Raw genomic sequence first — 27,445 nt, 5'->3', positions numbered from 1 at the left:
TACATTAAAATATTATTAAGATTTTATGTTTAAGTATGACTATTTTATCATTTTTACAATTAATTATCTTATAGATACAATACATTTGATTTTAAATTTGCTGAACAAATTAAAATACGAAATTCAAATTCATATATATTTGTTATTATATATCCATTTTATTAAATTTTAAAGAAACACGATCATTTAATAGTTAATTATGCTGAAATAAACTGTTTAAAATGATAGTATATACATATGTAGGCGCGCACAAAATTCTTCAAGTTATCTACATGCGCAGAAGATGGTATGTAGTATGTATTTACATATAGGTTAAAGAATTTTGTTGCCTATAAGGTTATTATTACATAATCTTATTTCTTACAAAATCAAGTTTGTAATTGTGGAACGTGATATTTTCATCGAACAATACAAAATGCCAGGAACACCGATGAAGGAAGAAAACGATACGTTACAGAAACTACAAATAACGGAACGCCCTCCGCTTGTAAACTGTGAGCCTGTTGTGCGAGAAATAACGCAAACCGATAGATTAAACAAAAAATTATTAGTATCCCTCTTAGAAAGAATGAATAAATCAAATGGTGAATTCGATAAATTTATGGACAAGGGAAATACTAGTTACGATTCTCAAGATGATAATGAATTTTAAGTAAAATGTAAATGTGTGTTTTGGAACATAACCTAAATACCACTGGCCAGCTAGATTACCGTAATAATTGTACAATTTCTAAGGAATAAATATTACTTGATAAAAAACAAAGTAAAAAATTTTCTGTGTTCAAATATTAATTTTATTTAAGAACAACCTGAGAACATTAAATGCAAATTTAGTATTTCATACATACATACATACATACATATACAAAGTGGCGGTACAACTTGTTGAATATGACGACATTATCGAATACTTCCGATTACGATGAAGAAGATGAGCATGACATAATAGCTGAATATGAAAATCAAGAGTCAGATGGAGATCAGGGTAATGTTCAGAAGAATTCAGATTCTGAAAATGATCAAAGTAAAGAAGAGAATGCTGTAAGAAGAATTGATCCATCATCATCTAAGAAACATATAGTAAGAAATCCTTTACCCAAATTAAATACAGAACGTCTAAAGGGTCCTAAAGGAATTCACACTATTGAAAAATATTTTGAAGGGTTTAAGTTTCATGGACAAGGATATGAAAAGTTAGATTTGGATCGAGTTATGAAAAGACTAGAACATTGGGGACACAGACTGTTTCCTAAATTGGACTTCGATGATTTTCTTGAAAGACTAGAGAAATTGGGCACTAAAAAGGATCTTCAGGTGTTTATAAGAAAATATAGACAAGATATGATTAATGAAGATAATGATATTATTAATGAAGATAATATAGATGTTGAAGAAAATATAGTACAAGATGAACCCATTGATGAATTTGACTTATTGATTGCAGAACAAATAGAAAAACAAAAACAAGTTATGCAACAAACAGCAATTAATGTACCTACTACTAACAATGATGTATTTGATAAATTATTATCACAGTCTAATACCACGAATTCTCAATCTGTAACTAATGCTTCTACTTCTTCGCATTTAAGTGATGAAGTAAAAGCACGTATAGAAAGAAACAGACAACAAGCTATTCAAAGAAGACTTGCAAGATTTAAAGAAATAGAGGAAGAAATCAAGAGAAAAAAACTTAAAGAACCAGAAAGCAATGAAACTGAAAGATATGCAAAGAATAATGAGCTTAAAAATAATTCACAAAAAACAGATAAAAGTCATGAAATTTAGAATAAAAATATTATAACATGATTTATAAAAATATAAAAAAATTTTATATTAAAATATTAATGTAGCAGTTTAAAAAAATATGTCAAATAAATAATCTGTTATTAAAGATTCCATAAGAACATTATTTAGATATTTGTATAAGGTAGAATAAACAAAAGTTTAATATAAATTATATATTTATTTTACTTAAGTTCTACGTTTTTGTGTACTGATATATAAGACATTATTACCACGAATAAAAGCATCACCATACTTGTCTTTTAATTGACCATTTACATATTCTTCTGTTTGTTCAAGAGCTATATTCATGTAACCATCGAGACAAGCTAAAACACCTAGGAAATAGATAATTTCGTGATTAATGAACTGTTTTATAATGCACCAAAATATATGTTACCTCTATAATCTACACCACTATTTAGCTTTACGACAACAGGACGTCCATGTATTTGTTGAATAAATTGCGATAATGCTTCCTTACGACTCATCTGCAAATTACGTTTTTCTTAAAAAAGCAAGATTAAGGTTAGAATTAATCTTTTGGAAATAAATTAATTACTTCGAAATTGTTACTGTTATATGTAATTTTTAACGCTTATTGAATTTTTTTTTTAGTTACGCTTGAAATACCACGTTATTATTGCCACAGATTTTATTTTACAGTTTTATCGTTCAATACTAGATAATTGTGCTATCGTTGAAATGTAAACAGCAGGTAAACTGAAAGTACTGTCGCGGTCGTATACACGATCTAAAGACTATCATGGAGGGGGTAAGGCTCTTAGTGTCGCTAGTTGTGATCATTCATTAGCAAAGAATACTTTATGCAAGGTGGTGGAATAAATTCTCTATTTAAAAAAAAAATATCAAATAACGTATTTAACAAATCAAACTAAGGGCATGAAAATGAAATTGAGGAATCAATGGGCACAAAATAGGTTAACCAGAAAACAAACACAATCAAAATATGGTTTTTAAATATAGAAGACTTGTATAAGATATGTTTGTACATACATTTTTTTTTTTTTTTTTATTATCGTATAAAAGTGAAAAAGTTATAAAGTAAGATATTGATTAACAATACTGTTATACCTATCATTCATTTTGTTTTCTCTAAAAGTGCGTTCTTTAAGCTTTCATATTCCTTTTTTTTAACTTCAACTAGAGCTTTAGCTTGTAATAAATTTGGTGGTAAATCTCTATATTGACTAAGGTATTGATTAAGTTCTGCTAATTCACCTGACATTTCTAAATATCTATGATATTTATTTAATATTTTTTTGGGATAAAGATCTTCTACTTGCATATCTGCTAAGTCAGTTTCTAACTTTTCTGCAGTTTGCTGATATTCTTTTAACTTTGTAAATAATGAAACATGGTTACAGCGAATATCCGCTTGCTCTTTCTGAGAATTCTCAATAATGCTTTCAAGTGAATTTACAGCCTCTTGCAAACAATTAAGTTTTTTTGAAAAAATAGTATATTTTCTAGAATGATCATCATATAATAACGCCAACTGTTTTTCTTCATACTGTCTCTTTTTTTCCTCTATTTTCTTTCTTTCACTCACTATATTCAGAGTAATAGCATCAAAATCACTTAGCTTTTCATATCTTAAAAGCAAGGCTATTTTTTGTAATCCTTCTTTGATATCATTGGGCAAAGATTGTGATTCCAAGTTTAATTTATTCAATAATAATGATATCTCCTTCCTGAAAGCTATATTTTCTTCGCTTGTTTCTAACATTCCTTTTTGCAAGAGTTGCAGTAATGACTGTTCTTCTGGCGAAATAATTTCTTCACGACATCTTGCACTATCATTTTGCGTAAAGGATTCCATCTGTTGTGTGTTTAAGACTTACTTATAATTACTATATAATGCAATAGTAGTTTCATTTTTATCAAACTTTAGTAAAGTCCTAAAAGAATTTCATAAATATTATGCACTTTACCTCACTGTTATACTCCATGTTAAATTTTCATAGTAATATCACCTTAGTCCATGAAAATAAAGGAAATTTCTTCCCTACTATTACAGAAATTTTATAAATTTACAATATTAAAAATTTCAAATTTCCAGAAGAGAATTTAGATAAATTTTACTTTAGGGGTCCAAAAATTATTGACTTTTTCTATGTGCAATCCTGTAGTTTTCGATGCGTAGAATCTGAAATTGCAAGTTTAAAGTTGCGATATGCAGTGGTTCAAATGTTATGACCATGTCAAACTAAGCATTTTTAGAATATTTCACACATGATCATTTGTATAAACAGGTGTTGACACCCATATACACAAGATTAGGGAAAACCGTCCAAAAATTGAGTCGTGACTATTTGTAAAAAATCAACATAGAAGACTAGAATGTTCTCGTTTTGCGCATGCGTGATACGCTAAGAATGTTTCAGATAAAGACAGAGGTACTCTACTTATTTTTGTCTATTTCGTAAGAATATAGGTTTGTTCAACTTTCATATTAATTTTCCGCGGTTAGACACGACTCAATTTTCGGACGGTTTTCCATAAAGAGTATCGAGAACTGTTTATGTGTTTGTAATCCAAATAGACGAGGCAGTAAACATAAACAAAATTTGGTTGTTGCGTCTGCAACTATGGGTTACCGACTAATGAAATTCGAGTGTCACTATCCATAGTAGAAAAATAAAATATAGAGAAAATGTAAAAATATTATGGTACATTTTTTTGATATCAGATTGATATCTTACATTCATTTCATATATGTATGTATTATAATATTTCTATGTATTAGAAAATAAATCAACCAATCAAGTTTCAAATAATAACCATAAATATATATTATTTAATTTATAATTATATAATAATTATACAATTTCTTTTCTATTTATGAAATTGTGTTTAATATAAAAAATTGTTATAAGTATAAAAATATTTAGTAGAAAATTTTACCATCATTACTATTTGTGCAATTTCGCTTTGTAAAATATGCAATTTTAATAAGATGGTATAAATTATCAATATTTATAGAAACAACAATTACGTTCAAATAGGATAGTTGTCGATAGTTTTGTAATATTATAGTATTTTGTTTAGTTTCTTTATTGTTAGTTTATAGACCAAAAACTAAAAACTCTATGGAATATAGTTTGCAATATAAGAATTTAATAACATTTATTATAGTTCGATTTTTGAAAGACATATTTTAAAAAATTCTGGAGAAATAATTAATTGAAATATTAATTGATTTATAGCTCTTATACTTTCTTTGGCACTTCCTATGATATTGCCCACATTTTGCCTAATCAACGTGATATTCGATTCGTTTTATATACGACCATATATTCTTGTGACTGTGAGATTGCTTTATTAGTAAATGTGACAGTGTACTAAATAATAGATTTGAAAATTTGTTCTATTTTAATGTAATTTGAAGCAGGCAATTTTTAAAAATTTGTTCTTTCCTTACATATTTGTGTAGAATGTAATGGTTTATGTATTTGACTAGGAATCATAATTAAAGCATAATTATATATACTGGTGTTTTTATACTTTACAGATAGAGATACAAGTTGCTCTACAAATTTTACTAATTTGTAATTATAATGGTATATTGGCTACCAAAGAAACGTTTTAAAAAGAGGTATCATTCCTGTTTCTAATTCTTTATCTTTTAATCTTAGATTTGTTGCATAATTGCATTACATTTATAAGTACTAACCTTTTGAAATATTAATGTAAGAAATATTTTTAAAAAGTAAATGTAATTATTTCCATTATTTTCAAAATATTTAAGTTTTAGAATCGTAATTTGTTTAATAAATATGTTTTACTTTACTCACAATATGTATAATATTATAGAATCTTTTTCTATTTCATTTTAGTTTTATCTATGAATAATTATATTAAAAAATTATTGCAAAGACTTGCACATATATATTATTTTACCTTAATCCAAAAATTTTAACACGTAATTTTTAAATTAATTTAAATATATTTATTTATTTTATAAATACAATATTTTTATTTTATACTTCAAATTGTTTAACAAATAATAAAATTGTTAAATACAGCGATAAAGCTTTATTAATTGACATAGTACATAATACAATTTTTAAAAGCTTATCTCTTATGGAATTATATAAATTAATGTTTCATAATTTCCCTGACACCCATTTATAACATGGAAATTTTTATCTGTTCTGGCAAATTTAAGATAAGGAAGTATTGGAAGTAAGAAACTTTTTAATCTATATGAGGAATTTACTATAATTCATATTGATGTAATTATAAATATAATATTTTCATGGATATAAAATATGCTAGTTAATTGAATTATTATTGTATTATTAATGTGTAGTAGTAGCTTGTCATGACTTATATACAGACAAATGTATTACATTAATGAGGGATTTGAAAAGGTACCTTATGTTTGATAGCTACTAACAAATATGCAGACAACTTATCTACTATTAGCTGCACTGTTACCTTTCGCCGTTCATGATATTTGGTATGCAAGAATGTAAGTCACTCTGTTATAATCATAATATATCTTTGTTCTTTTTTTTAATTCTTATTAAGCTTGTGTAATTTCTGAGATGAAGAAGATATTCAATTAATTTTTTTCATTAAATATATTTTTATAAAATGTAAAATAACAACATAATCTTTTTTTTTAAATTCTTGTAAAATAATGTTTTCTTTAGTATGAATAATATTTTTAAAGTTTTGTATATTAGAATATAGGTAGCCTTATTCTAATATATTTTAATAACTACTTTAGAATATATTAAATAAATATTCAAACATTGTTATGTTGTTTCTTTTATTATTAAAAATCATAATGCATGATTATGTATATTCCCTTTGGCTATGGTTTGATACAGAATGTATAAATTTATATAATATTCAAATGTATAAATAAATATTTTTTACCTTAACTTTTTTATTATAGTATTCAAGATATGTCATAAAAGAATTAAAATATTGGAAACTGTAATAAACATTTAAAGATAAATTTTTTACATATTTTATAAAACAAATAAACTATTTCTTCTGTGTTCTACTTGATTTGATCAATTTTCAAATTACAAGCATTAAATAATGTGCAATAATTATTATTTAAATTGTAAATATATGCATCAATCTCCTATACAATTAATAAGGTATAATTATATATACATTATATTCTTATGTTTTACTGACGATTTATTATAAGAGTCATAGTATTTTTATTCATATACTTTTATTTTTAGTTAGCTTAATTTATTTTTAAATGCTTATTCAATCATAATTTATAAAAAATAAAAAGTGGATGAGTATAATGATAGTAATATGTAAAAATGTAGTTGTATCAATGTAGTTTTATCAATGTTATTATATTATTCTTATAAAGTAAATTAAAAAGAAATTCTTGTAAAGTAAGATATAATGAATAAATAGATATATTAATATTTGTTCACAATGTGGTTATTTATTCATAATGATATAAAAAACATGTTGTATATTACAGATACTTATTTTGGATCATGAAAGTATCAATAATAACATATCTTATTATATTTGGGCTTTTGCCTATTATATTTCACTACTCATATACCATACAGAAGAAGATTCTTTTTTTAAATTTTGGTAAGTAAATAAATATAAATAAGTTTATATAGACTATTTACTGAGTTTTATGTTTAAACATGTACTTTTAGTGCAATGGCCACTTAATGTAGATTTTTCGAAACCAGAATTAGTTGGAATGAAAGGAACAAGAAACTTTTATTTACAAACTGATCAACAAGTAAAAATAGGACTATGGTTGGTATATTTAAGTAAATATACATACAATTCATTCAAATTAAATAAAATATGCTTTCAGGCAAATATTACCTCAGTCTTTACTAAATGATTCAATTATTACAACTGATGATGATTATGAAACTATGTTAAAAAATGCTAAACAACCAATTTTCCTTTATATGCATGGTAATAGTGGTAATAGAGCAAGCAATCATCGTTTAGAATTATATAAACTTTTCCAGACTTTAGATTATCATGTTATATGTTTTGATTATAGAGGTAAGAAAAAAATTTCGTTAGTTATAGGAACCTAAAAATAATTTAATAGAAAATAATATAAATGATTATTTAAATATTTATGACTTCAATCTTCTGTAATGTAGGTTATGGTGATAGTGAAGAAGCAGAACTTTCTGAAATAGGTGTAGTTAGTGATAGTAAATATGTACTTGAATGGTTATTAAAAATAGTAAATGGTACAGCTCCTGTTTTTGTATGGGGACATTCATTAGGAACTGGGTATAAATTTCACAGTTACCTGAAGTGATAAAATTAATAATAAAATTGAAATTTATAGATCATTATTATATTACAGAGTTTCAGTTCATGTATTGGCATTATTAGCAACAGAAAAAGTTCAGCCTGCAGGTTTATTCTTGGAATCACCATTTAATAATATAGCAGATGAATTAAGTGAACATCCTTTATCACAGGTACTTTATATAAAAAGTATTTTATATCTATTTATGAAAATTGTTTCCAATAAGTTCAAAATTCAAAACTTGTTTTTAGATATTTAAACATTTACCATGGTTCCATTGGGTAATTGTTGAACCATTTTATGATAATTATCTCCGTTTTGAATCTGATAAACACATAGAAAAAATCCAATGTCCTATTATGATATTACATGCAGAAGATGATAATATTGTTCCATTTGCTTTAGGTGAAAAGGTATGGATACAGCTTTTTATATAAATATCTAAAATATTAATACTATCCTTTTTAGTTATTTAAAGCGGCAATAAATTATCATGGAAACGACACAAATCGCATTCAGATGACAAGGATTGATGCAACACATGGTTTTGGACATAAATATATATGTCGTTATAAAAATTTACCTAATATAATTAAGTAAGTATTGACCATAAGAGTAATATATCACAAAATTCATTGAGACATCTCATAATTTCTTTTTTCAGATCATTTGTACACGAGGCACGTAAAAATCAGACTGATTAAAATATATATTAAAATGTCAGTATATACGTACCTTTACATAAGTATTTTTTACACTAAATATTAGTAGATGATTAATATAGAATATAATGAAAGAATATCTTTTATGCTGCAAGTCAGAATCAATACTATTTTACTGAAACATGTAAAGTTTATTTATTGTATAATTGTATTTTCTCTTTTAAATGAAGCGGTTTTCATTATTTACATCGCGTATAGTACAAGACTATTAAACCTTAAATGTACTCATGCTATAAATATAAAAGTGATATTTCTTGTACATGGAAAAATATAGTGACGTCAAAGTTCATGCTGTGATAGCTGTTTGAATGCCATCAACTCAGTACATATTTATAATCTTATATTTTTTTAATTAATGCAATATATTTATAAATCAACAGATACTCATTTTTTTTTAATATTATGTTAGGTTTTATGATATGATATAATTAAATATTTTTATCAACAGATGTATTAGTATAATACCAATATACCCTATGTTCTCTACATGAATAAAAAGTAAAGAAAGATGACAATATATTAAGAAACCAATTTTCTTTGTAAGTTCATACTTATTACAATGATCTGTATTGTACATACAATAAAAATTTTATATAAATCATATATTTAGTAAATATTCAACCGAAATTGAAACTTTTATATTTCTCCCTAATTTTCGTTCAAATAACTTTATGTAGCATTGCTTCAATACTCTAATATTTCCTTTCACAATGTCTTTGAAATAACTCTTTACTTTTCTAATATAAAAATATAATAAATAATATATCGGGTGTAAAAGAAAATGTGTAAATGGAAACAAATGGTAAAACAAATAGTCTCATAGTTATAGATCATTAATTTCAAGATCAAAGTTAATTTTGCGGTATATCTTCTAGATAGATCTTTACTGATCCAGAAGTGTAAAATCATGTGTATAATTCATCTCTTACGATGTAGAGTGCGCTGAAATATATTTTTCTAAAATGTACAATATGCTTCAATCTAATTTTGTATTCTATGACAGTTTTGAGCATGTGTATTATATTTTTCTGTAAACAAATGTATTACCGGCGTTTGAATATTGGTTAATTAATAATCATTAAACATTAAAAACACTGATCATTAAGAATATATAAAAAATATAAAAAAAAAACTAAAAACTTGCTTTATTTTCTATATGTATTGTAGTGTAAGCTAATTATGTATTTATATAGCGTAACATGTTAACTGTAGAACTTATTCTGGTTAACTTTTCGTTTACGCTGCGGGGAAAAATTTCTATCGATTGTGTTATTTACCAACAAAGTGAAAAGTGAAAAAAAGAACAGTAATAAAATAAATTATATCAGAAAAATGCTCATGCTATCTATATAAAAGATATTTAAAATGGAGAAACAGAGTATTTTAACATCGAAGTCATATCAACGTGCTAAAACAAACTTGCAAGATAAATTAAAATCAGCATTTTTGAAACATTACCCTCATTATTTAGTACCTGGATACAATTTACATAGCACCTTCTCTGCAGCTGATTCTGATTTGGAAAATGTTATAGAACAGTACCAAGAATATCCTTATCATTGTGACTTACCAAAGCCTTTACTACCACCTGCTAAAGTTCCTAGGAATAGTAAGTCCATCAAGTTAATTAAATCAATATATAAATGAACATAAGTATATATGTTTCTAAATTATACAGTGTTGAATGAAGAAGATCCTGCATTAGAATTAGTTACTCTTAAGAATTATGTGAACAGTGATATAGAAAGAATGAAGCGTTATTATTTAAAACATGAGAAAGGTAAATCTAATAATAAATGTGTTAATTTTATAAAATTAGTTTATATTTGTATTTATATATATGTGTGTATATTTAATGATAATATTCTTGTAGAGTTAAAACTAATACATAAGAAGGACGTAAAATGGAATCATACGAAAGGTGCAATTACTGCTAAGATACCTAAATATATAGCAGATATAGCAAAAATTATTGACAAAGATCCAGATCCTTGTTTTGAAGGAGTAAGATAGACTGATATCTACATAAAATTTTAGATGTTTCTTAACAGAAATTCAAATTCAGATAAATTTCTTTTAGGTCTATAATTGGTATTATACTGGAGGATCAATAGACTATATACAATTATATAATAAAAATATTTTACTTTTTCCATTTATGGGAGAATTAGGTATTGGTACATAATATAAAATTATTTTCATTTTTTTTATTATGGTTTACAATCATTATATCTTTTGTTTTAATGTATTTTTAGTAAGTGTTCCCCTTAACAATATAGAAGATTTTTTATGGAAACCACTGTTCAAAAAGGCAGCTAAATGTGAACTCAATGGTACATTGTATGAGTTAAAACATAACATCAATGTTGACGCATGTAAGTATACATACATATCTATTTTTTTAAATTAGTATTTGAGATAAAAGGCAGTATAGTATTGATAATTTAAAATCTTTATTAATTATAAAATTAATATTTGATTTAATATTTTATAGGTATGTTTTTAGGTAGATATAAACGGCATTGTAATTTTTATACATTATCTGAAAATGATGATAAATGTAACCTTACTGAAATACATACACAAACATCAAAGATACCATATATTGGTGCAGATTTAAGTCCTATTAATGCAAATCAATATTGTTTAGTAAATGTTGAAAGATGTGTAACATTATGGGATATAGTTAAAATGTATGTATATGTGTAAATGCGTAATAAAATGTATAAATATGTATAAATGTATGTAAAATGTGTATATATAATCTGTATATTTATGAATAAGAAATTTAGATTTATCTTTGATTTTCTAGGAAACCAATAAATTGTAATACTATAATGCAAGCCACTGTGTTAGATGATTCATGGAGCAGTATAAAATTTCAATCTACAGATCCTAATATTCTTTTATTTGTAGATAGATGCTGTCTTCATTATCTTGATGTTCGGGTAAGAATAAAAATATTGATACTAATTGTTTTTAATATTATTATTTCTAATATATTGTGGAAATAATTTCTTGTCTATGTAAAAGAAGGATGAATATACATTCCATAATATAGGTTCCATTTGATCAACCAGCATTAACAATGTGCCCAAAATTTTATTTGGAAAAATGTGAACATCTTTCAATAGATGTTGCTAGTAGAAATAATTTTTGCAGGTATATAGGAACTTATCATAGTATGTTAATGTGTGATAGTCGTTCTCCGCAACAGTGTGTGCAACAGAAATGGACTCATCAATTTAAAAGTCCACCACTTACAAGTTCTGTCATAGCTAGGTAAAAGAAAATAAAAATGTAACTATAGATGAATTATATGTATATATAATTAATTAATTTATCATTTTTAGAGACGATAAAGAATTTGTTGTTTTATCCAGTCAAATTGCCGGTGAAACTACAGTCATTGTAAATACTTGGACAGATAGTGAAATTTCACAATCATATAATTTTCCATATACTCCTCCTCACATTAAAGAAACATTAAATGAATCTCAAATTCAAGGAATGTGCTTAAATCCATATTTGAGAGATAGGTTTGAACTATCCAATACTGGTTCTTTTCTGATAAAAAATGACACTCAGAATATATTTCTATTTCTTCAAAATTCTATTGGTATGTAGTTTGCTGCTTTTTATATTGTATATTGACAATTAAAGCAAGCTTTAATCTAAATATATTTCTTAGGCGACATATATTATCAGTGCTTAACACATGATATTGCGTTAGATAAATATTCACCTATCAATGGTAAATCATACTGTATATTGAATGCTTGGCAAAATGCAGTATCCATAGAAACAGATGCTATAGCACCTCTTACAATGTCTAGCAAGTCAAATATGCATTTTCCTTTTAAAAGTAAGTAAATTGATGATGCGTTTTTAAAAAAAGTTAAAGGTTGTATAAAATTATTTAAATTGATTGTTATGTGTACATTAACTTGATAGGTTTTACAAATAAAAAGTTACGATTGAAGCGTAAGCATGAATCAGTTGACTGTTTTGAACCAAGTTGGAAGCAATCTCTTGAAAAATTAAACACCTATATGGATATATTAGCACCTGAACTTTTAGCTGTGTGGGAAATATGTGAAGAAGTCCCATTGCCTTTAACAGCAGCACCTCATCAAAAAGTTTTAAACTGGTTAGAATCTGCAGATACAAAGCCATCAATTTTATCACAAGAAGAAATAGAGAATGTATCTACCCCAATTAATACACAAGAATTAATAAGTGTATCTCAAGAAATAGATATAAGTTATTTGGATGACAGTAATGCATTACAAGATCTTTTACCAAAAGTTAAAACTACACGTTCTACAAAAAGGGGAAGTGTACGAAAAAGACAAAGAGTGTAAAATATTTTAAAATATGTATTTATGTAATTGCAATATATATATATATGTATATATACAAAATTACTTTAAAGTTATTTTTTATAATAAAGCAAAATATTTCGACATATGGATTACTTATTTATTTATAGCAAAAATTATACAATAATAGTTACATAATATGCACCGACAAAATGAACGAATATATTAATGACAATTTGCAGAGTCTTGTATTTTACATTGAATTTTCTAGTGATTTAGCGATCCCAGTGAAAAGACGGCTTCCATTTTGACGTGAGTACTTTGCTACTTTCTTGCTGTGCTTTATTTTCCTCTGCTTCCATTTGCATCTGTAAACAAATTTTATAGATTATAAGTATCAAGATTTAATATACAGATATAACGTAATACTTACCAAGAATTTTCGTTGATTCTCTCTAAAAACTTTTAATGGATTTTCAAACTGTCTATAATAAGTAAGAACTTCTCTTACATCTTCCACATTTGTCGCTAATATAACTAAAAAGCAATAATCAACAAAATAAATAACTAAACTTACAGAATATATTAATCAAGATTGTAAAAAGAAATGCACCTTTGAGGAATGCAGCTAAATCATATAGTGTCGTATCATCGTCATTACCAGTCCATTGCAGTAACTGCAATGTGTTTTCAGGATGAAATTTTGTACTCTTTGGGTTCCAGTCAACTACTATGACCTAATAGTAACAAATAAAATAAAATATAATAGACAAAAATTGCTTTATGTAAAAGGTGGATGTAAATTATGGATTCAATACTTACTTTACTAAGATCACGGTTAAGAGCATTTAAATCCTTAACATGGTGACCATCTACAAAACGTGTTGTATCTCTTACTAGTCTGTACATGATATATCCATTAGGATCCAAGATATCCAAGATAGGAAAAACAGTCTAAAGGTGATATATTACATAAATGATATATTTTATCATCATTTTACGTATATGATATATTAAAATAATATACATAGAATAGAGAACATAGCACAGCTCAGATCAGACAGAAGAGAAGTTAATAAAAGTAGTAAAAATAACATATTCCATAGGATGAGGGAAATGGTGTAATGTACAACATATAATACGTATGGACTTGAAACCAAAGAACATATAGTGTACAAATGTCTGCAATACTCAGCATGTACATTCCATATTGCAATGGAATATCCTGAGACTCTGTGAATCCCCAAAGAAGAATAAATAGAAGCAATATATTATTTTATACAATGTTACAAACAATGTTAGAACTAAGAGGCTTCTGCTTAAACAAAAAGACTTAAGGGTGCTTAGAATATAAGGGTATGAAATAAGAAAAATCTCTGTACCTATCGAGACAGGCAATTATTATCATTATTACTATATTAAAATGATACATAAGATTATTCAACGATACTTTGATTAACTAATATTGCTTACCATTCCTTGTTCTGCTGTATACACTACAATTTCAAATTGTGGTGGAGCTATAGCCTCTAGAAATTGGTCCACTCCAGGCCTCTTCTTAAACCTCCAACCTGTTTCATACTAGATGATCGATTAATAAAAATAAATATTTATAAGAAATATATTAAATTTAAAATTAAGGAAGAAAAGACAATATCCTACTTACTGTCCAATCAGGGTGTACTAGAACATCTGTTAATTCTAATACCAAAGTATAAGGAGGTTGAATATAAGGATATTTGAGTGGATCTGGAAGAAGTTTATTTCTGCTAGGTTCTTGCACCATCTGGAAAGCATGTGATCGAGTTAAAAGCAAAGCAAGTAAAAATTATTCATTTCAGAAATTATACATTTGTGCTTTTGATACCTTAGTGTAATAATTAAATTCTCTTTTGAGCATTTTATATATTCTTTCATAGAATGGTAAATTTGAGAATTCATCTTCAATAACATTTCCATGTTCATCATATTTAGTTCTTGTTAAATTATATATTACATAAGACAGTCCAACAGTGGTAAATACTCCTAAGAATGCAAAACTATATTTAAGCACTCTTTGCGATTGTTCGCGTTTTTCTTTTTCCTCTGCTTCTTCCTTTGCTTCTTCATCTAACTTTTTATTGTCTAATCCATCTGGTGTTAGAGATTGTACAGTTCCCCCGGATGATTGAATATTTGTTAAACTACCAGTTATTTTTGGTCTATGTGCTGTAAAAATATATAATTGAAAGTTATTTATTTATACTGTTGTACATTCTATAAAATCCAAAAACCATGAAATTAAATTTATTATTTATGTAATAGTAATGTATTATTGGGACAAAAGTCGATGAAGGTTTTTGTCGCTGATATATATATTGTTTAAAGAATTTCACAAGAAACACCATGCGTGTAGCGCGTGTTTCGGCTTTATAAGGTTATAGGTTTTATATTTACTTACCTTCAGTGTTATAATAATATCTTTGCGCCGTTTGGACAACTGATATCCGAGCGACCGATAGACGAAGTGCTGAGTATACGATTGTTGTATTTGCATTGTATATCTTGTATAAATGTCGTACACCTTTTGTCGCAAATGCCATTACTTTAAACAACTCATGAGCTTTCTGGCAGATGTATGCAAAGAGCTCGTGTTCGTATTTTCTAGTATGTTAAATACAGTCGATGTTTTAGAAATCTAGCTTTCCGACATATCTTAAGGCAGTTTACAAAGAGTAAAAACATTTGTCTGTGGTTAAAGATCATCAATTTTTAAAAATGTATTGATGTTGCAAATAATTATAACTATATATTTCATTATTAATATATTATATTAAATATTTGGAAGGAGGGAAAGTAAGCAAATAGCTTTTAGAGTTATTATGACGCACTTTAAAAGGCTTTCACATAATTACGTGATATCAAATTCAAACTTTAATTCAAAGAAATATTAAATTATTATTGTACCTTTTCATCTTTTTTAAATAAAATTAAGTTATTAAACATTTAAACGAAGTTATTTCCTTGTCTAAAATTTGTACAGCAACGGTTTCACAGTTTTTTATATCATTCTAATTATTCCAATTAATTAATTATTTAGAAACGAATCTTACATTCTATTAAACAACGATTATTTAATTGTCTGAAACAAAGCCGTCTCTCAATTCAACGCGGGCGTAGCAGCTGAAGCCTTTTCCGGTTTAATCAAGTTCAGGAAGTTTGCTAGTGGGCGGTAGTTGCCGGGTCAGTATATGCATTCTATACTAGCCAGGGGAATTTTGTGGACATCGCGCGGTCAACCACTCTAATATTAATAGCTCGGGTATGAAATTTGCTTAATCATGACTAACGGGATGACCCAATGGAATGACAATAATTTGTCAGCGTTCACTCGCCGCGTCAATCTCGAATAACGATCGCCAACGAAATTAGGACCATTGTTAAATGACGTATTATCAATAGAAAATATTAATTACCGTGTTTTCGCTTATTATTCTCCTAAACGTGCAACAGTAAAATTACTCGAATATCCTCTTAACGATGTCTACCCTTTCTCTTCCACTTGGAACGTACAACGTTTGTGTAAAAAAGGGTCGCCACGAAGGGTCGCGAATTTATCGTTGAATTTTTCCAGGATTTCCCAAGACAACGCTTAAATTTTTGTCCCCGCAATACATAAACCGTACACGTGGGATGAACCCGTCTGCTGTTTGTGTCAGCTGCTGTTAGAACCGTAATGAGAGGTGCCATAACGTTAACGGCCGAACGCATACATTCGAGCAATTACGTCGCTCCAACTAATTTCTGTCCCTGGGCAAACTTGAGGAATTCCATACGGTACGAGTAGAGGTGCTACGAGTGCAAGGGATTGCAAACGCGTCGTGGGGATGCCGAGGAGGAGGCGGACGTTACCGCTGACCATTTCGTCGGATCTCCCCGCATTTTCACCGCTTCTATACGCGCGGTCGCATGCTCTCTGTACACACGCGTGAGAAGCGCACAAACACAAAAGCAGCGCGCCCTTTAGCGAGCCGGGGCTACGAATGCAGCCGAGAGGGTTGTTTGTCAAGAGAATTTTCAGCGGTGAACATGCTGGCCAACGAGTATTACGGGTTGGATTAATTCCTAACAAAAATATGTGAAATATTTTCACGGTGCAGACGAGCGAGCTACGCACACCAATTCTTTGTTCCGGCACAAAAAGGCCGCGCGTATACGTGCACCGTTTGTTGGACGTTGCCCTACACGTTTTATGTTTTGCTTTCGGATTGCGCATCATGGTTTTCGCGACAAATTGCCTTCGGGCGAAAGACCTATTCCACTTTGCGCCTTTACACCGATCTCGTTCTTTGCTCCTATAGACATTCGACGTTTCGTTTTTTAAATTCGCTTCTCTTAAATTTTCGCGTTTTACCTTTGGCAATTAATTTGTCTGCGATGCATCGCAGTCAGGTGTACTTACGATAGAATCGTTATATTAAAATGAAATTTCTATCGAAATTTGCAAAATGCAGAGAACGATTCATCGGACACACAGCGGCAGAAAGTACGAAACATTCCATTCGAATCAAATATGCGTTTTACACGATTGAACTAATGCGTATACGCGCGTAATAACAATATAGGAATACAGAGAATCTGGAACCATTTAATTATAACATTTTGTTCTATTTTATCCGTATGATATCACATAACATTTAGACATTACAGAACGGGATCAAATAACTAGTTAGAATGATTGAACGTTTCGTTGAACAATAGACAGTTGAGCCGCAGTTCGATATTGATCCACGCATGCTCGCGAATCTATAATCTGTCAGGTATAATATCTGATTTTCTTTTAGATAAATGACCGATTATTCGTGTTGGTACGCGAGTATAGGATAGTCAGGGCGACGACGCTTCTTAACGTCGGGATCTATAAATGTCTCTGCCGGTAGCATGTAAATGGTAGAAAGCTTCATTCCAGGCGATACTCGTGTCCCGCGCACACGGAGTCGGTGCTATTTGCACGCGCTTCTACATCGTCTCGTGTCGAAAGATTTCCCAACGAAATTCCTTTTCGGTGCTCAGAATAGTGGAGTCATTCAAGTTGCTTGGCGACGTTCTATTCACGAGCCCGACTGTCGTCCCTTTTCTTTGCTCCCGTCGATTCATTCCTCCGACCGAGTGAATCGACAATGATTTACCTTTCGAGGCGATCGAAATCTCCGACCAAGAACGGTAGATCGCGACGCGAGATTTACAACGTAAATCGACGCGCCAACTACCCTCTAATCTTTTTCTTGTACCCGTTTCTAATCTGCCTCCAGCGTCGATTGTAATTGGTTGTCGTAAGTTTCCAACTACGTAGACGTCTAAGTACGAATTACATATATGCATTGAAGCAACCGCGAACGCCAAGGATGGAACGGGAAGAACGAGGAGCGTAAGAGGGTGGTGGCGTAGAGGCCGAGGGTTGCGAGCGAGCAGCCGCGAAAGGGAACATTTGGTGTAATCGAAGTATCGCGTGCGGCGGTGCCTGTGGAACGATAATTCCATTACGCGAGAGAACAAACGTACGTACATACGTACCGCGAAAGCAGGACATTTTTATCGGCTACGATCTGATATTTCGTCGATCAGCGTCGAGCGCGTTGTTCTAAAAGCGCGTGCGTGAGATACGCGAGTAATTCTCCTCGCGTGGGAAAGCAACGTTTCCAGCCGGCATAAATATAACGGTAGAATCGTGGACGAGACGAACACGCTCCAGGTAGCTTCCCTCGGCCGATATAAGCTCGCAATCATCCTGCGACCGAGTGTTTGTAAACTATTAATTCGCCTGTCGCGAGAAACTCGCCGATGTAACTTCGATGTATAGCCCCTGTTTCCCTCTTTCTCTCTCTCTCGCCCATCTTCTTTTCTTTTCCTCTTCTCTTTTTATCTCTCGAATACACGTGGAATTTGCGGATCGTTATTATGATTCGCCGGGTTTTGACGCGAAAGCGAGCCACCTGAACTTTCTTAATCTGAAGTAAACCAAAGCGCGGATAATACGCCTCCTCAGGCCATTCGGAGACTTTAATAATCTAACTTTTCGCGCTACTTTGCGTCCCACTTTTAACCTAAAAATTGCTTTTCTCCCCCTCGCTCGTGCAAATCAAAGTTACGGAGTGGGGAGAATTGTAAAACGAGTATTTACGCGTCTTTGCGTGTGTCATACTTTCCACGCTGCAACAAAAGCAATAACAGAATTACTTTCTTCTATGTACGTTGTTCGCTGCCCAGTCTGGTAGAATTAAAAAACAAAAGTGCGAACGTGTATCCCCGACCTACGCCTATAAACTCTACGAACGTTCGCACGCTGAACACCATAAGGTATCCAATGATACGGAATAAAAAATTCTTTTATCGTCTATCTATTAATAAGACGAGATCGTTCGTTGCTGTCGAAAAGCAAACGCGTTAAGGGATAGATTTCTTCGATAGCGAAGTTTCTCCTTTATGCGGAGAATAAAAGTGGCCGAGAGATTTCATATAGATCGTCTGAATTACAAAGCTCGTGGAAGCGATGGCTGGTAATAAAAATCGGCTCTGCGTATCTGTCCGTGCACGCACCCTATCTTCTCCACCCTTCGATCTCGCCGCTCACCACCTATTCCTGGCATTCATCGAGCGACGATCGATTACAGTGCTCGTCGCGGACAATACCATTCGGGACAGTGCGAATTTCATTCTTTCGTTTCGTACTGTGCGTAGAACCGCCGACAAAAGCTCGGCCAACAGAGTACGATGCTTTCACGTATATGCCTTTTTCATCCTTTCTCTCTCTTCCATTTTCTCCTCCTCTCCTCCTCTGGTTAACGTAAGTCTTGCGTGAATTCACATCGCGAACCTACGTATCTAGGAAACTTATTCGAACGCGGTGTTATTGCAACGTGATCATTTCTCATTGTTTCGCCATGTATTCCGATATTACGCTGCAATTTATCGTACGGCCGAGCCCCGCGTACCTTGTTAACGAATCGATTTTAATAAAATGTATATCGTTCGAAATAACTTGAACGAATTGCGAGACCATACATTTCCCCAGCTGGCCGGGCAACAATCGGATAATCCGTAACGTTGCTTAATCCTTTGTGAATTAAATGAATATTTCTGGTAATGGTTTTAATATTTTTCCATGTTTTGAGAAATCTCGTTTGCAATTTTTATGGTTGGAAAAAATCAAAAATTGCCAGTTCGTTGTGATTTACCGCGTTAGACGCGAAGGGCAGAATTCTTTCTTCCTTTTTTTTTTTTTTTTTTTTTTTTTATAGGAGCTGGATTACTCTTGCGCTTTTACTTGTTTCTACGTCATTTTGAATCTTGAGCCTCATGCGTGGTGGAAGGACGGCTATATTTTTCAGGTTGCCCGTGCTGTAGACGACCGTCATTTCGGATAATAGGTTCGGAGGGAAAAAATTTGACGACGGTCTGGTTAGCTTAAGTTTAGCGATACATTAAACGAATCATGAAACTTTTTAAGAATTTGACGGAATACGTTCGTGTCGTAATCAGATTTTACTTGTCGGAATAGTTAATTGTGAAAGGTCGAGCCACAATTTTTGTTGCATGAAATTTCGTCGAATAAATTTCATGAAAAACGATAAATTTATCATATTCATTTATATATATTTATCGTATAAAATTAATTGTTATATATTTTGAACGTTTGAATAAGTAATAACGATTGGTAGGAGTGACCGATTATCGTACGTGATTCTGCGTTCCCTCGTTGACGAATACTTGTAAATGAAATTTCATGCGTACACGTACACGCACCGGAACGTGATCAAAATGTCTAGCATATAGGCGAGAGTTTATCCGAAAACTGACGATACTGCTAGCTGACATATCTTAACATCCTACTTTATATATTATATCATCTTTATGTACAAGTTCATAAAATTCCAACATCAAGTTTTATACTTTTCGATTAACCTTCATCGCTGGAACTTCCAACTTGATGGCGATTAAAAAAAAAAAAAAAAAAAAGAAAGAAAAGAAAGGAAAACCTAGCAGGAACTCATGAATATTCTCTATCATACTCATTCCGTTCCACGGTCGAATTTAGAACGACCTCGAATTTCTCCGACTTTCCAGCGGATTTTTCTAGTCGCGTACCGAATCGAGTAAATTAAGTCTCCCGTAATTATTTCAAGCGATTTTCCGGGAGCACGTGAATGAAGTTAATCAGAGCTATTTCAGAAAAAGGAGAGAGAGAGAGAGAGATAAAGAAAGAGAGAAATTCGGAATGGAAAACAGACAGATTTTCAAGCCGTTTTTATTTCTTTGCTACTATGCTACGGCGGCGAGTTGTAAGCCGTGCTTTTCCTCTAGTTCGGAAACCGTTGACTAATGGTCCATCATCGTTCATCGTTGTTCAGTTGGACGACCAACGTCCGTTACTATCTTACGCCCGTACTATCCGGACAATGTGACTTTATTCTTACCGGTGATCCGCGTCTATAACCGTAACGTGAATCCGAATCGAACAATACCTTTTACTCATCCGCGCGGCAATAATTTAGACGCCGTACGGCGATACGTTTCGCGAAGGACCGGATCAAAAAATATATAGATCCGGTGCGAGCCGGGGGCTGCAAGCATTGTTCGTGATCCAGAGAATTTACTGCGGCGCCGCGATTTCGAGGAGGTGCTTGGCGCAAGAAACTGTTTCGCGTTCATTACCGCGATACGTTTTCACCGAGGACCGAGATTGAACGACTTTTGCCAGACGCGAAGCACCTTCGAATTTTTTATTAACTCCAGAACGATTCCCCAGTGAAGTTTTACGTCTGGCAAGCTATTACCCCGAAGTTTGTATCGGTGAACGAATTTATGATATCTACGAAACGAGAAAAAAGGTGAAGCGTTCCTTCGACATTTTTACGTACTAGACCGATGTAGGTTTTCGTGCAATTAAGATTCGATGGTTTTAAAAAGCATCATTTCTTCGGTACACTTTCGAACGTGACTAATAAATTTCGATCGAGAAACTTTTCCCTTCTTTCTTTTTTCATTTTTTCATCATGGCGCGAGAAGGGTACGAAATGAAGCATTAAGTTATCCGAAACAACATCGCTCGACTTACCGTGTACATTTTTTACCGAAAGGTAACCTCGGGGAAGAAATAGGATCATTATTTCTTCTTTATTAGCAATCATTCTCGGTGGATCCGCCACCTGACATCCTTGACAAGGGGACGTATATCAAAGACGAAAATATGTTCGTCTCTCACCCGGGGCATCGTTAGACAGGCTTAATACGCTAGTAAAACATCCGGACGGCATCACACGGTGTTGGTCCATATTAAATTCTTAGCGGGTACAGCGTGTCGGTCTTGATGTCCTTCATTAATCAATGCATTGTGCCCGGACCCAGTAACTGGGATCCAAATGTTTCGACACTGGACCTTTCCCACTCTGTGCTCTTCCTTCTTTCTTTTCCTTTTTTAGTCTTCGACTCGGTTGGCCCACCGGTTTGACCATTGTGTACAATTGCGCCAACAAGCCTTCAGCTATGGTCTGGTACGCACTAGCTTCGTATATTACCGTCTCTTTACATCCTAACTTATGGGCTCCTATTATATGTAAAGTAGAACGTGTCAGGTCAGTCTTACTGGTTCGTCCTCCTATTTGTTTAACCCCTTCTAATATGTAACGTCCTGACGAACATTGGGGGAAATTTACGGGAATGGTTTAGATGTAACGTGATGTCTGGTGATTAGAAACAGGTGTCAAACCGACCGTTGCAGTATCAGCTTTCCCGATTTTGAGGGAAAGGGTTGAACGAGTGTCTACAACGAAAGGTTGCGACCGGTCCGGTTCCGATTTGGGTGAAATTCTATAGGCTCGAAGAACAGTAAAAAAATATTATTTTTTGTACCTATGGTAACATAAGTTTAAGAGACAAAAATCTGAAAAAAATTCTGTTATCTGAAATTACAATAAATGGTCTCTAACGCGTTTGGGGAAAATGCCGGAGACAATAACGACTTTTGAAAGATATAGAAAAATGTTACATCGAATATATTTACGATCTTTCGTTTTTATCATTAGATGCGTGATGTGTTTGTTCGTCCTTTGCCATTGTCTTTATTAAGTAAGATCGCATTGAAAAGGATTTCCAATGTTAATTTCTTGTTGTAAATGATCGTTGTAAGAAATATTATTTAAGATAATATAAATATTATAAAAGTACAGAATTCTACATCATATCTACAATAATAGTTTATAATTCGATAATCACATTCTGTTTTAATCCTAAGTTTCAATCTTGTTTTAGACTGAATCGATAAAGTCGCATGTGACATAAAATTGGTAACGTCAGCTGACCCTCGAAAATGCGACCGGAGGAAGAATTGCATGTCAGATCCAACCTACGTTTCTGTGCTGATATTCATCTACTGCAAGTACATGCATATAGTTAACGAGTGTGTTTTTCAGATTTCATTATAAAATGTGAAAGACTTGAGTGCACCGAAATATGGTATTATTTTTTTATACATGTTTTATGAACAACTTTTTTTAGGCTAAGTAATTACATATTAACGACGATTAAGAATAACGTTCCCTTTCATTTCAAGACAGGATAATTTATTCATTATTTTTCTATTAATGCTAATATTTCTGATTGAAATATTATTATCTCTACAACGTTCTTTACTTCATATTAATAGCAACTTGAGTAATTAAGTATTATACTATACTAGTTGCGTTGATGTAATAGTATTAGTGGTAATAGTATTAACGATATTTGTAGTATAAACCAATATTATATATGGAATATGATAATTAATAAAAGTAACCATATGAGTGAAACAGTGATGTAAATTCTTGTATAACAGATAACTAAAAAGTTCCATCAAAAATATAATTTTATAATAGAAAACATCGTCTTTAATTATATGTGTAAAACCTCTATTCATTAATGATTATTATTTGACCGAATAAAATTAATTTCTAATGTATCCATGTTGCAGTCTCACTCTTCTCTTCTTTGTGTGAGATATGGTATGTTTATGAAAACATTTCTTACAACACACAATTTTTCGAAGATATCGCCGATGTGTAATCGAATACGCCCGACTTCACGCCGAACTAAATATCCCCACCAATGCGAAATTTGAAGGTAAACGTGGCGCGGGGTGTTAACCATTCAGGAGTCGAAAATTGTGGTGTCAAGACGTATTAATCTGTGCATGGCTCGTTAATTGCGTAATATTCCTATTGCTATTTCGCCGCTTTTATACATAACTACAATTAACAACTATTAGATTTGTTTGATTATTATACATTCATATCATAATGACAAAATTGAATCGCTTTTTAAGGTTCCTTTTATTCTCTTTTTTTTTGATTCTATAGTCGGTTACTTCAGTTATCGATAGCTTGTATTGTCTGATATAGATGTTGAATTCGATTATCGTTTTAATTTGCTGTAACTGATTTTGGTTATATGCGTATATGTTTTCAATTGTTGATTTTCTTTTACGTAGATTATTGGTTAATGGCGGGACAAACAATGATGCAATAGGAATTCAAAATGTGGGCACCACGATGATTAGCAGTCTTTTCGATGGCTTTTCATTGAAATTTCGGTAATTTCCTTTATATTATTGGTACATATTTCATACCTTAAGTCCGTAACTCGTGGGGAATTACTACAACGTAATAATTAACATTTTGCTGCACTTCCCGCGCAAATTCTCTGTAGTAGCGCCATCTTGTTTATTCATTATAACACGTTCAGCTTTTCGTGTAACATTATCGTGTTCTTGAAGCAAGTTTAACCGAAGAATTTTGAATGTTGCAAGTATTTTTGAATATTTATACAACCTGATATATCTATTATTGGATATATATATATATTTCAAACTGTTCTAACAAATAATCATGACATAATTTGTTAAATCATTTATATACAGCATTTTTAAATAGTTAACGCTACTCAGGGATATTTGATATTCGTAAATAATATCTTATATTTATTCGTACCAGTATTAAATACGCATTCCGCTCTCGTAGTACTGATTACGACACTTTGAAAAATAATACTAATGTCCTTTTCCTTTCAGACAATGTTTGGGATCGCGTGCAATGCCGTTGATAGAGTCGGTGTATGCTGCGTAATAGTATTTTCAATATTCTGCAAAGTATTTTTTAAGCTTTTATTAAACTTATCTACGTAATTATAGTAGTCATACGCGGAATTAGAATCAGTGCTTGTTCGTCGAATTACTTAAACGAGCGCGTTATTAGTATTTTATTTTTTCCTTTTTATGTATACGTACATTTTTTTTTAAATACGCGTTTTCGGTATTAGAGTCAGTGCTCAAGAGGATTCAGCCTGTCCAGGAGTTCAAGAATGTAAGTATTTTTGCATACTATACTGCAATTTATTTTATCTTTTGTATTTTGCTTGAATTATTATTAATTTTTGTCGAAACGAAATTTTAAAGTTTCAATATTGAATCACAATATAAATAGTTCCAAAATTAATAAAGTTGATTAATTATCTAAGATGTTGCATACATTTAACACTGTGCCCTTTAAGGAACAGATTATGATATGTTACATTTTGTTAAAGGTTTCTCATAACCTCCACTTTCTCCTGTTCTCTGGAGAGGATTCAATGATGCTTCAGAAGCCGGGAATGTAAGTACACATTTTTGTAGCATATTTATTAGAACTTGAATCTTCTTTATTATTATTATTAATCAACACTGTTATAAATTCTTGAAGAGTAATGTTAGAATCTGTCGCACTTTATTTTATTTGAAGTTGAACCGACGTTGATGATTAATTTTTTAATGCTGCGATACGTGGCAATCGGGAATAATTCAAGTAATTCTCTTCGTTCAGAAAGAAATAGTGATATTTATTAACTTTATTTTAAGAATTGCTGTTATGTAGGATGTTTCTCATTTAAGTAGATTTACGGTTAGATAGGCTATGTTTAAGTTAAGTTAGATCCGTGATTAGGCAAGCTATATTTTAATATTTTGTTACGTAAGACAAGATAGTTTAATATCTCATGAAATATTGATTTTCTATATGATAGAAAAACATTGATTAATTCTTTTCTAGCAGTATTAACGAGTTACATTAATATACTAACGAGCCTACATGAATATTAAATGTATGCATAATTAGCGATAATATTCAAATAAATGAAATAATTTAAAGCAAATAGGTGGAAAATAAATAGTTGATTAATTAATAATAGATGATTGCGTAAAATTTCATAATCCTATTTAAATTTCAATCTTATAGAATTATTTTTGTTAAAAAGTTGTTGATCATATCGTGTGACTCGCTACGTGTCAGACCTATATTGTACCTGCTCTGTAGTATGCAGCACATGTTTGACACGATCTTGGCAGATGTCGTTAGTAGTTCTTCTTGGTGCAATCCTTTGATAAATACAAGCTCGAGATAAATACAATATCTTACAGACCCAAGGGCTTAATGTCAAATAGATTGACTTTTAATTGAAAAATATATACCGTCGTATTTTATCGCTTTTCGAGCATCAATCTTTCGAGATCAGTTTTTGCGGGCTCGTTAATGGCGAATTCTCGCAATTCAACGGTACGTCGATGAACGTTAAAGCAGGGAATTTGTTATCCGCTCGCCCCGGTGTTTCTAAATGTGCAGAGAAGGTAGCCGTTTCAGGCCTAGGTGTACATGGAGTGCGCGTACGAGACACGCCAACTGACCATTATGCAGATTTCTAATGATTAGATATATCGGTCGTTTGCCAGAGTGAAATGAATGTAATATACCTTTGTAGAATCCGTTCTGCTCCCTTCCGTCCTTTCAGCATTGCTTCTTCCTTAATTTGTTATCTCGAACTAACGACTCCTTGTCTGTGAAAGAAAGACTTCAGCAGTAAAAGGCAGAAAGAAAAAGGAAGGAAATCTGAAAAGAAAGCGAACGAACTCTGACGTGGCTTCGAAGAAAAGCGATCAGCTCGTGAAATAGGTTTTCCCGAACTTCTATGGACCGGGGAGAAGGGGGGGGGGGACTGGAAAACGTGGTCCGGGCGTCGCTCTTTTCGTTACTCGCCGTTTAACGGGCTGCTTGTCGTCGGTCGGATTGAACGAGAATTTCTATTTAGAGCTGCGAGACAAATAGTCGTTCGCGAAGTTGAAAACATAACTAGACAATGGTGAATGTGTAACATCGTGTATCGTACGCTGACGTATCGCGTTTTGGACGCGATTCAAAATGCCGTTGCACGAACTTGTTACGATTTCGCGAAGGGAATCAATTCTCTTTGGCAAGGAGAGATATTAATCGCAA

General features: G+C 31.3%; 5 protein-coding genes across 15 annotated transcripts; 3 read left to right on the top strand and 2 right to left on the bottom strand.

Moving 5' to 3' along the window:
- The first annotated feature begins 281 nt into the window (after positions 1-281).
- Positions 282-2,150, top strand: LOC105665635 (protein TIPIN homolog). Its single transcript, XM_012320919.3, has one exon. The coding sequence runs from the start codon at positions 892-894 to the stop codon at positions 1,786-1,788; it is 897 nt and encodes a 298-aa protein (XP_012176309.1). The 5' UTR covers positions 282-891; the 3' UTR covers positions 1,789-2,150.
- On the bottom strand, positions 1,947-4,416 carry LOC105667166 (U6 snRNA-associated Sm-like protein LSm6). 4 transcript variants are annotated; one of them, XM_048409378.1, is made up of 5 exons: positions 4,326-4,416; positions 3,741-3,955; positions 2,881-3,628; positions 2,186-2,276; positions 2,001-2,123 (listed from the first exon to the last, which is right to left on the bottom strand). In XM_048409378.1, exons 2-3 carry the CDS (start codon positions 3,756-3,758, stop codon positions 2,888-2,890), a joined length of 759 nt encoding a protein of 252 aa, XP_048265335.1. In that variant the 5' UTR covers positions 3,759-3,955; positions 4,326-4,416; the 3' UTR covers positions 2,001-2,123; positions 2,186-2,276; positions 2,881-2,887. The 4 variants fall into 4 exon arrangements, with proteins under 4 accessions (XP_048265353.1, XP_012176317.1, XP_048265335.1 ...); XM_048409386.1 differs by lacking the exon at positions 4,326-4,416 and having other exon boundaries at positions 2,881-3,707; positions 3,783-4,186; XM_048409396.1 differs by lacking the exons at positions 3,741-3,955; positions 4,326-4,416 and having other exon boundaries at positions 1,947-2,123; positions 2,881-3,015.
- Positions 4,395-9,103, top strand: LOC100649721 (lysophosphatidylserine lipase ABHD12). Of its 7 annotated transcripts, XM_048409344.1 has the most exons (11): positions 5,321-5,404; positions 5,978-5,994; positions 6,201-6,283; positions 7,274-7,392; positions 7,464-7,569; positions 7,631-7,830; positions 7,935-8,070; positions 8,147-8,264; positions 8,344-8,505; positions 8,561-8,688; positions 8,757-9,103. In XM_048409344.1, exons 3-11 carry the CDS (start codon positions 6,213-6,215, stop codon positions 8,794-8,796), a joined length of 1,080 nt encoding a protein of 359 aa, XP_048265301.1. In that variant the 5' UTR covers positions 5,321-5,404; positions 5,978-5,994; positions 6,201-6,212; the 3' UTR covers positions 8,797-9,103. The 7 variants fall into 7 exon arrangements, with proteins under 7 accessions (XP_012176299.1, XP_012176294.1, XP_012176291.1 ...); XM_012320909.3 differs by lacking the exons at positions 5,978-5,994; positions 6,201-6,283 and adding an exon at positions 4,395-4,526; XM_012320904.3 differs by lacking the exons at positions 5,978-5,994; positions 6,201-6,283 and adding an exon at positions 4,963-5,186.
- Positions 9,104-9,758: 655 nt separating this feature from the next.
- LOC100649485 lies at positions 9,759-13,284 on the top strand. 2 transcript variants are annotated; one of them, XM_048409331.1, is made up of 11 exons: positions 9,759-10,423; positions 10,493-10,594; positions 10,688-10,818; positions 10,895-10,985; positions 11,070-11,189; positions 11,321-11,507; positions 11,627-11,762; positions 11,876-12,096; positions 12,168-12,433; positions 12,506-12,679; positions 12,769-13,284. In XM_048409331.1, the coding sequence occupies exons 1-11, from the start codon at positions 10,180-10,182 to the stop codon at positions 13,176-13,178; spliced, it is 2,082 nt and encodes a 693-aa protein (XP_048265288.1). In that variant the 5' UTR covers positions 9,759-10,179; the 3' UTR covers positions 13,179-13,284. The 2 variants fall into 2 exon arrangements, with proteins under 2 accessions (XP_048265288.1, XP_003392998.1); XM_003392950.4 differs by having other exon boundaries at positions 9,770-10,423; positions 11,309-11,507.
- Positions 13,275-15,787, bottom strand: LOC100649609 (mitochondrial import inner membrane translocase subunit TIM50-C). The gene is made up of 8 exons (XM_003392951.4): positions 15,577-15,787; positions 15,004-15,344; positions 14,803-14,922; positions 14,610-14,717; positions 13,959-14,090; positions 13,750-13,873; positions 13,570-13,673; positions 13,275-13,504 (listed from the first exon to the last, which is right to left on the bottom strand). Exons 1-8 carry the CDS (start codon positions 15,716-15,718, stop codon positions 13,412-13,414), a joined length of 1,164 nt encoding a protein of 387 aa, XP_003392999.1. The 5' UTR covers positions 15,719-15,787; the 3' UTR covers positions 13,275-13,411.
- Between the last annotated feature and the right edge of the window lie 11,658 nt (positions 15,788-27,445).

This window comes from Bombus terrestris, chromosome 1, assembly GCF_910591885.1.
Source record: "Bombus terrestris chromosome 1, iyBomTerr1.2, whole genome shotgun sequence".
Taxonomy (NCBI): Eukaryota; Metazoa; Arthropoda; class Insecta; order Hymenoptera; family Apidae; genus Bombus; species Bombus terrestris.
Note: the sequence above shows the minus strand (reverse complement) of the source record. Positions and strands in the feature narration are given on the sequence as shown.

Excerpts from the sequence above, each read along its gene's own strand:
- LOC105665635 (XM_012320919.3), top strand. The coding sequence starts at position 892 with ATGACGACATTATCGAATACTTCCGATTACGATGAAGAAGATGAGCAT.
- LOC100649485 (XM_003392950.4), top strand. The coding sequence starts at position 10,180 with ATGGAGAAACAGAGTATTTTAACATCGAAGTCATATCAACGTGCTAAA. Across the intron at positions 11,190-11,308 it reads TAACATCAATGTTGACGCAT|GTATGTTTTTAGGTAGATAT; the intron begins GTAAGTATACAT and ends AATATTTTATAG. Across the intron at positions 12,680-12,768 it reads TATGCATTTTCCTTTTAAAA|GTTTTACAAATAAAAAGTTA; the intron begins GTAAGTAAATTG and ends TTAACTTGATAG.
- LOC100649721 (XM_020866335.2), top strand. The coding sequence starts at position 6,213 with ATGCAGACAACTTATCTACTATTAGCTGCACTGTTACCTTTCGCCGTT. Across the intron at positions 7,570-7,630 it reads CAAGTAAAAATAGGACTATG|GCAAATATTACCTCAGTCTT; the intron begins GTTGGTATATTT and ends ATATGCTTTCAG. Across the intron at positions 8,506-8,560 it reads CATTTGCTTTAGGTGAAAAG|TTATTTAAAGCGGCAATAAA; the intron begins GTATGGATACAG and ends TATCCTTTTTAG.
- LOC100649609 (XM_003392951.4), bottom strand. The coding sequence starts at position 15,718 with ATGGCATTTGCGACAAAAGGTGTACGACATTTATACAAGATATACAAT. Across the intron at positions 15,345-15,576 it reads ATATTATTATAACACTGAAG|CACATAGACCAAAAATAACT; the intron begins GTAAGTAAATAT and ends ATATTTTTACAG. Across the intron at positions 14,091-14,609 it reads ATACAGCAGAACAAGGAATG|ACTGTTTTTCCTATCTTGGA; the intron begins GTAAGCAATATT and ends TATCACCTTTAG.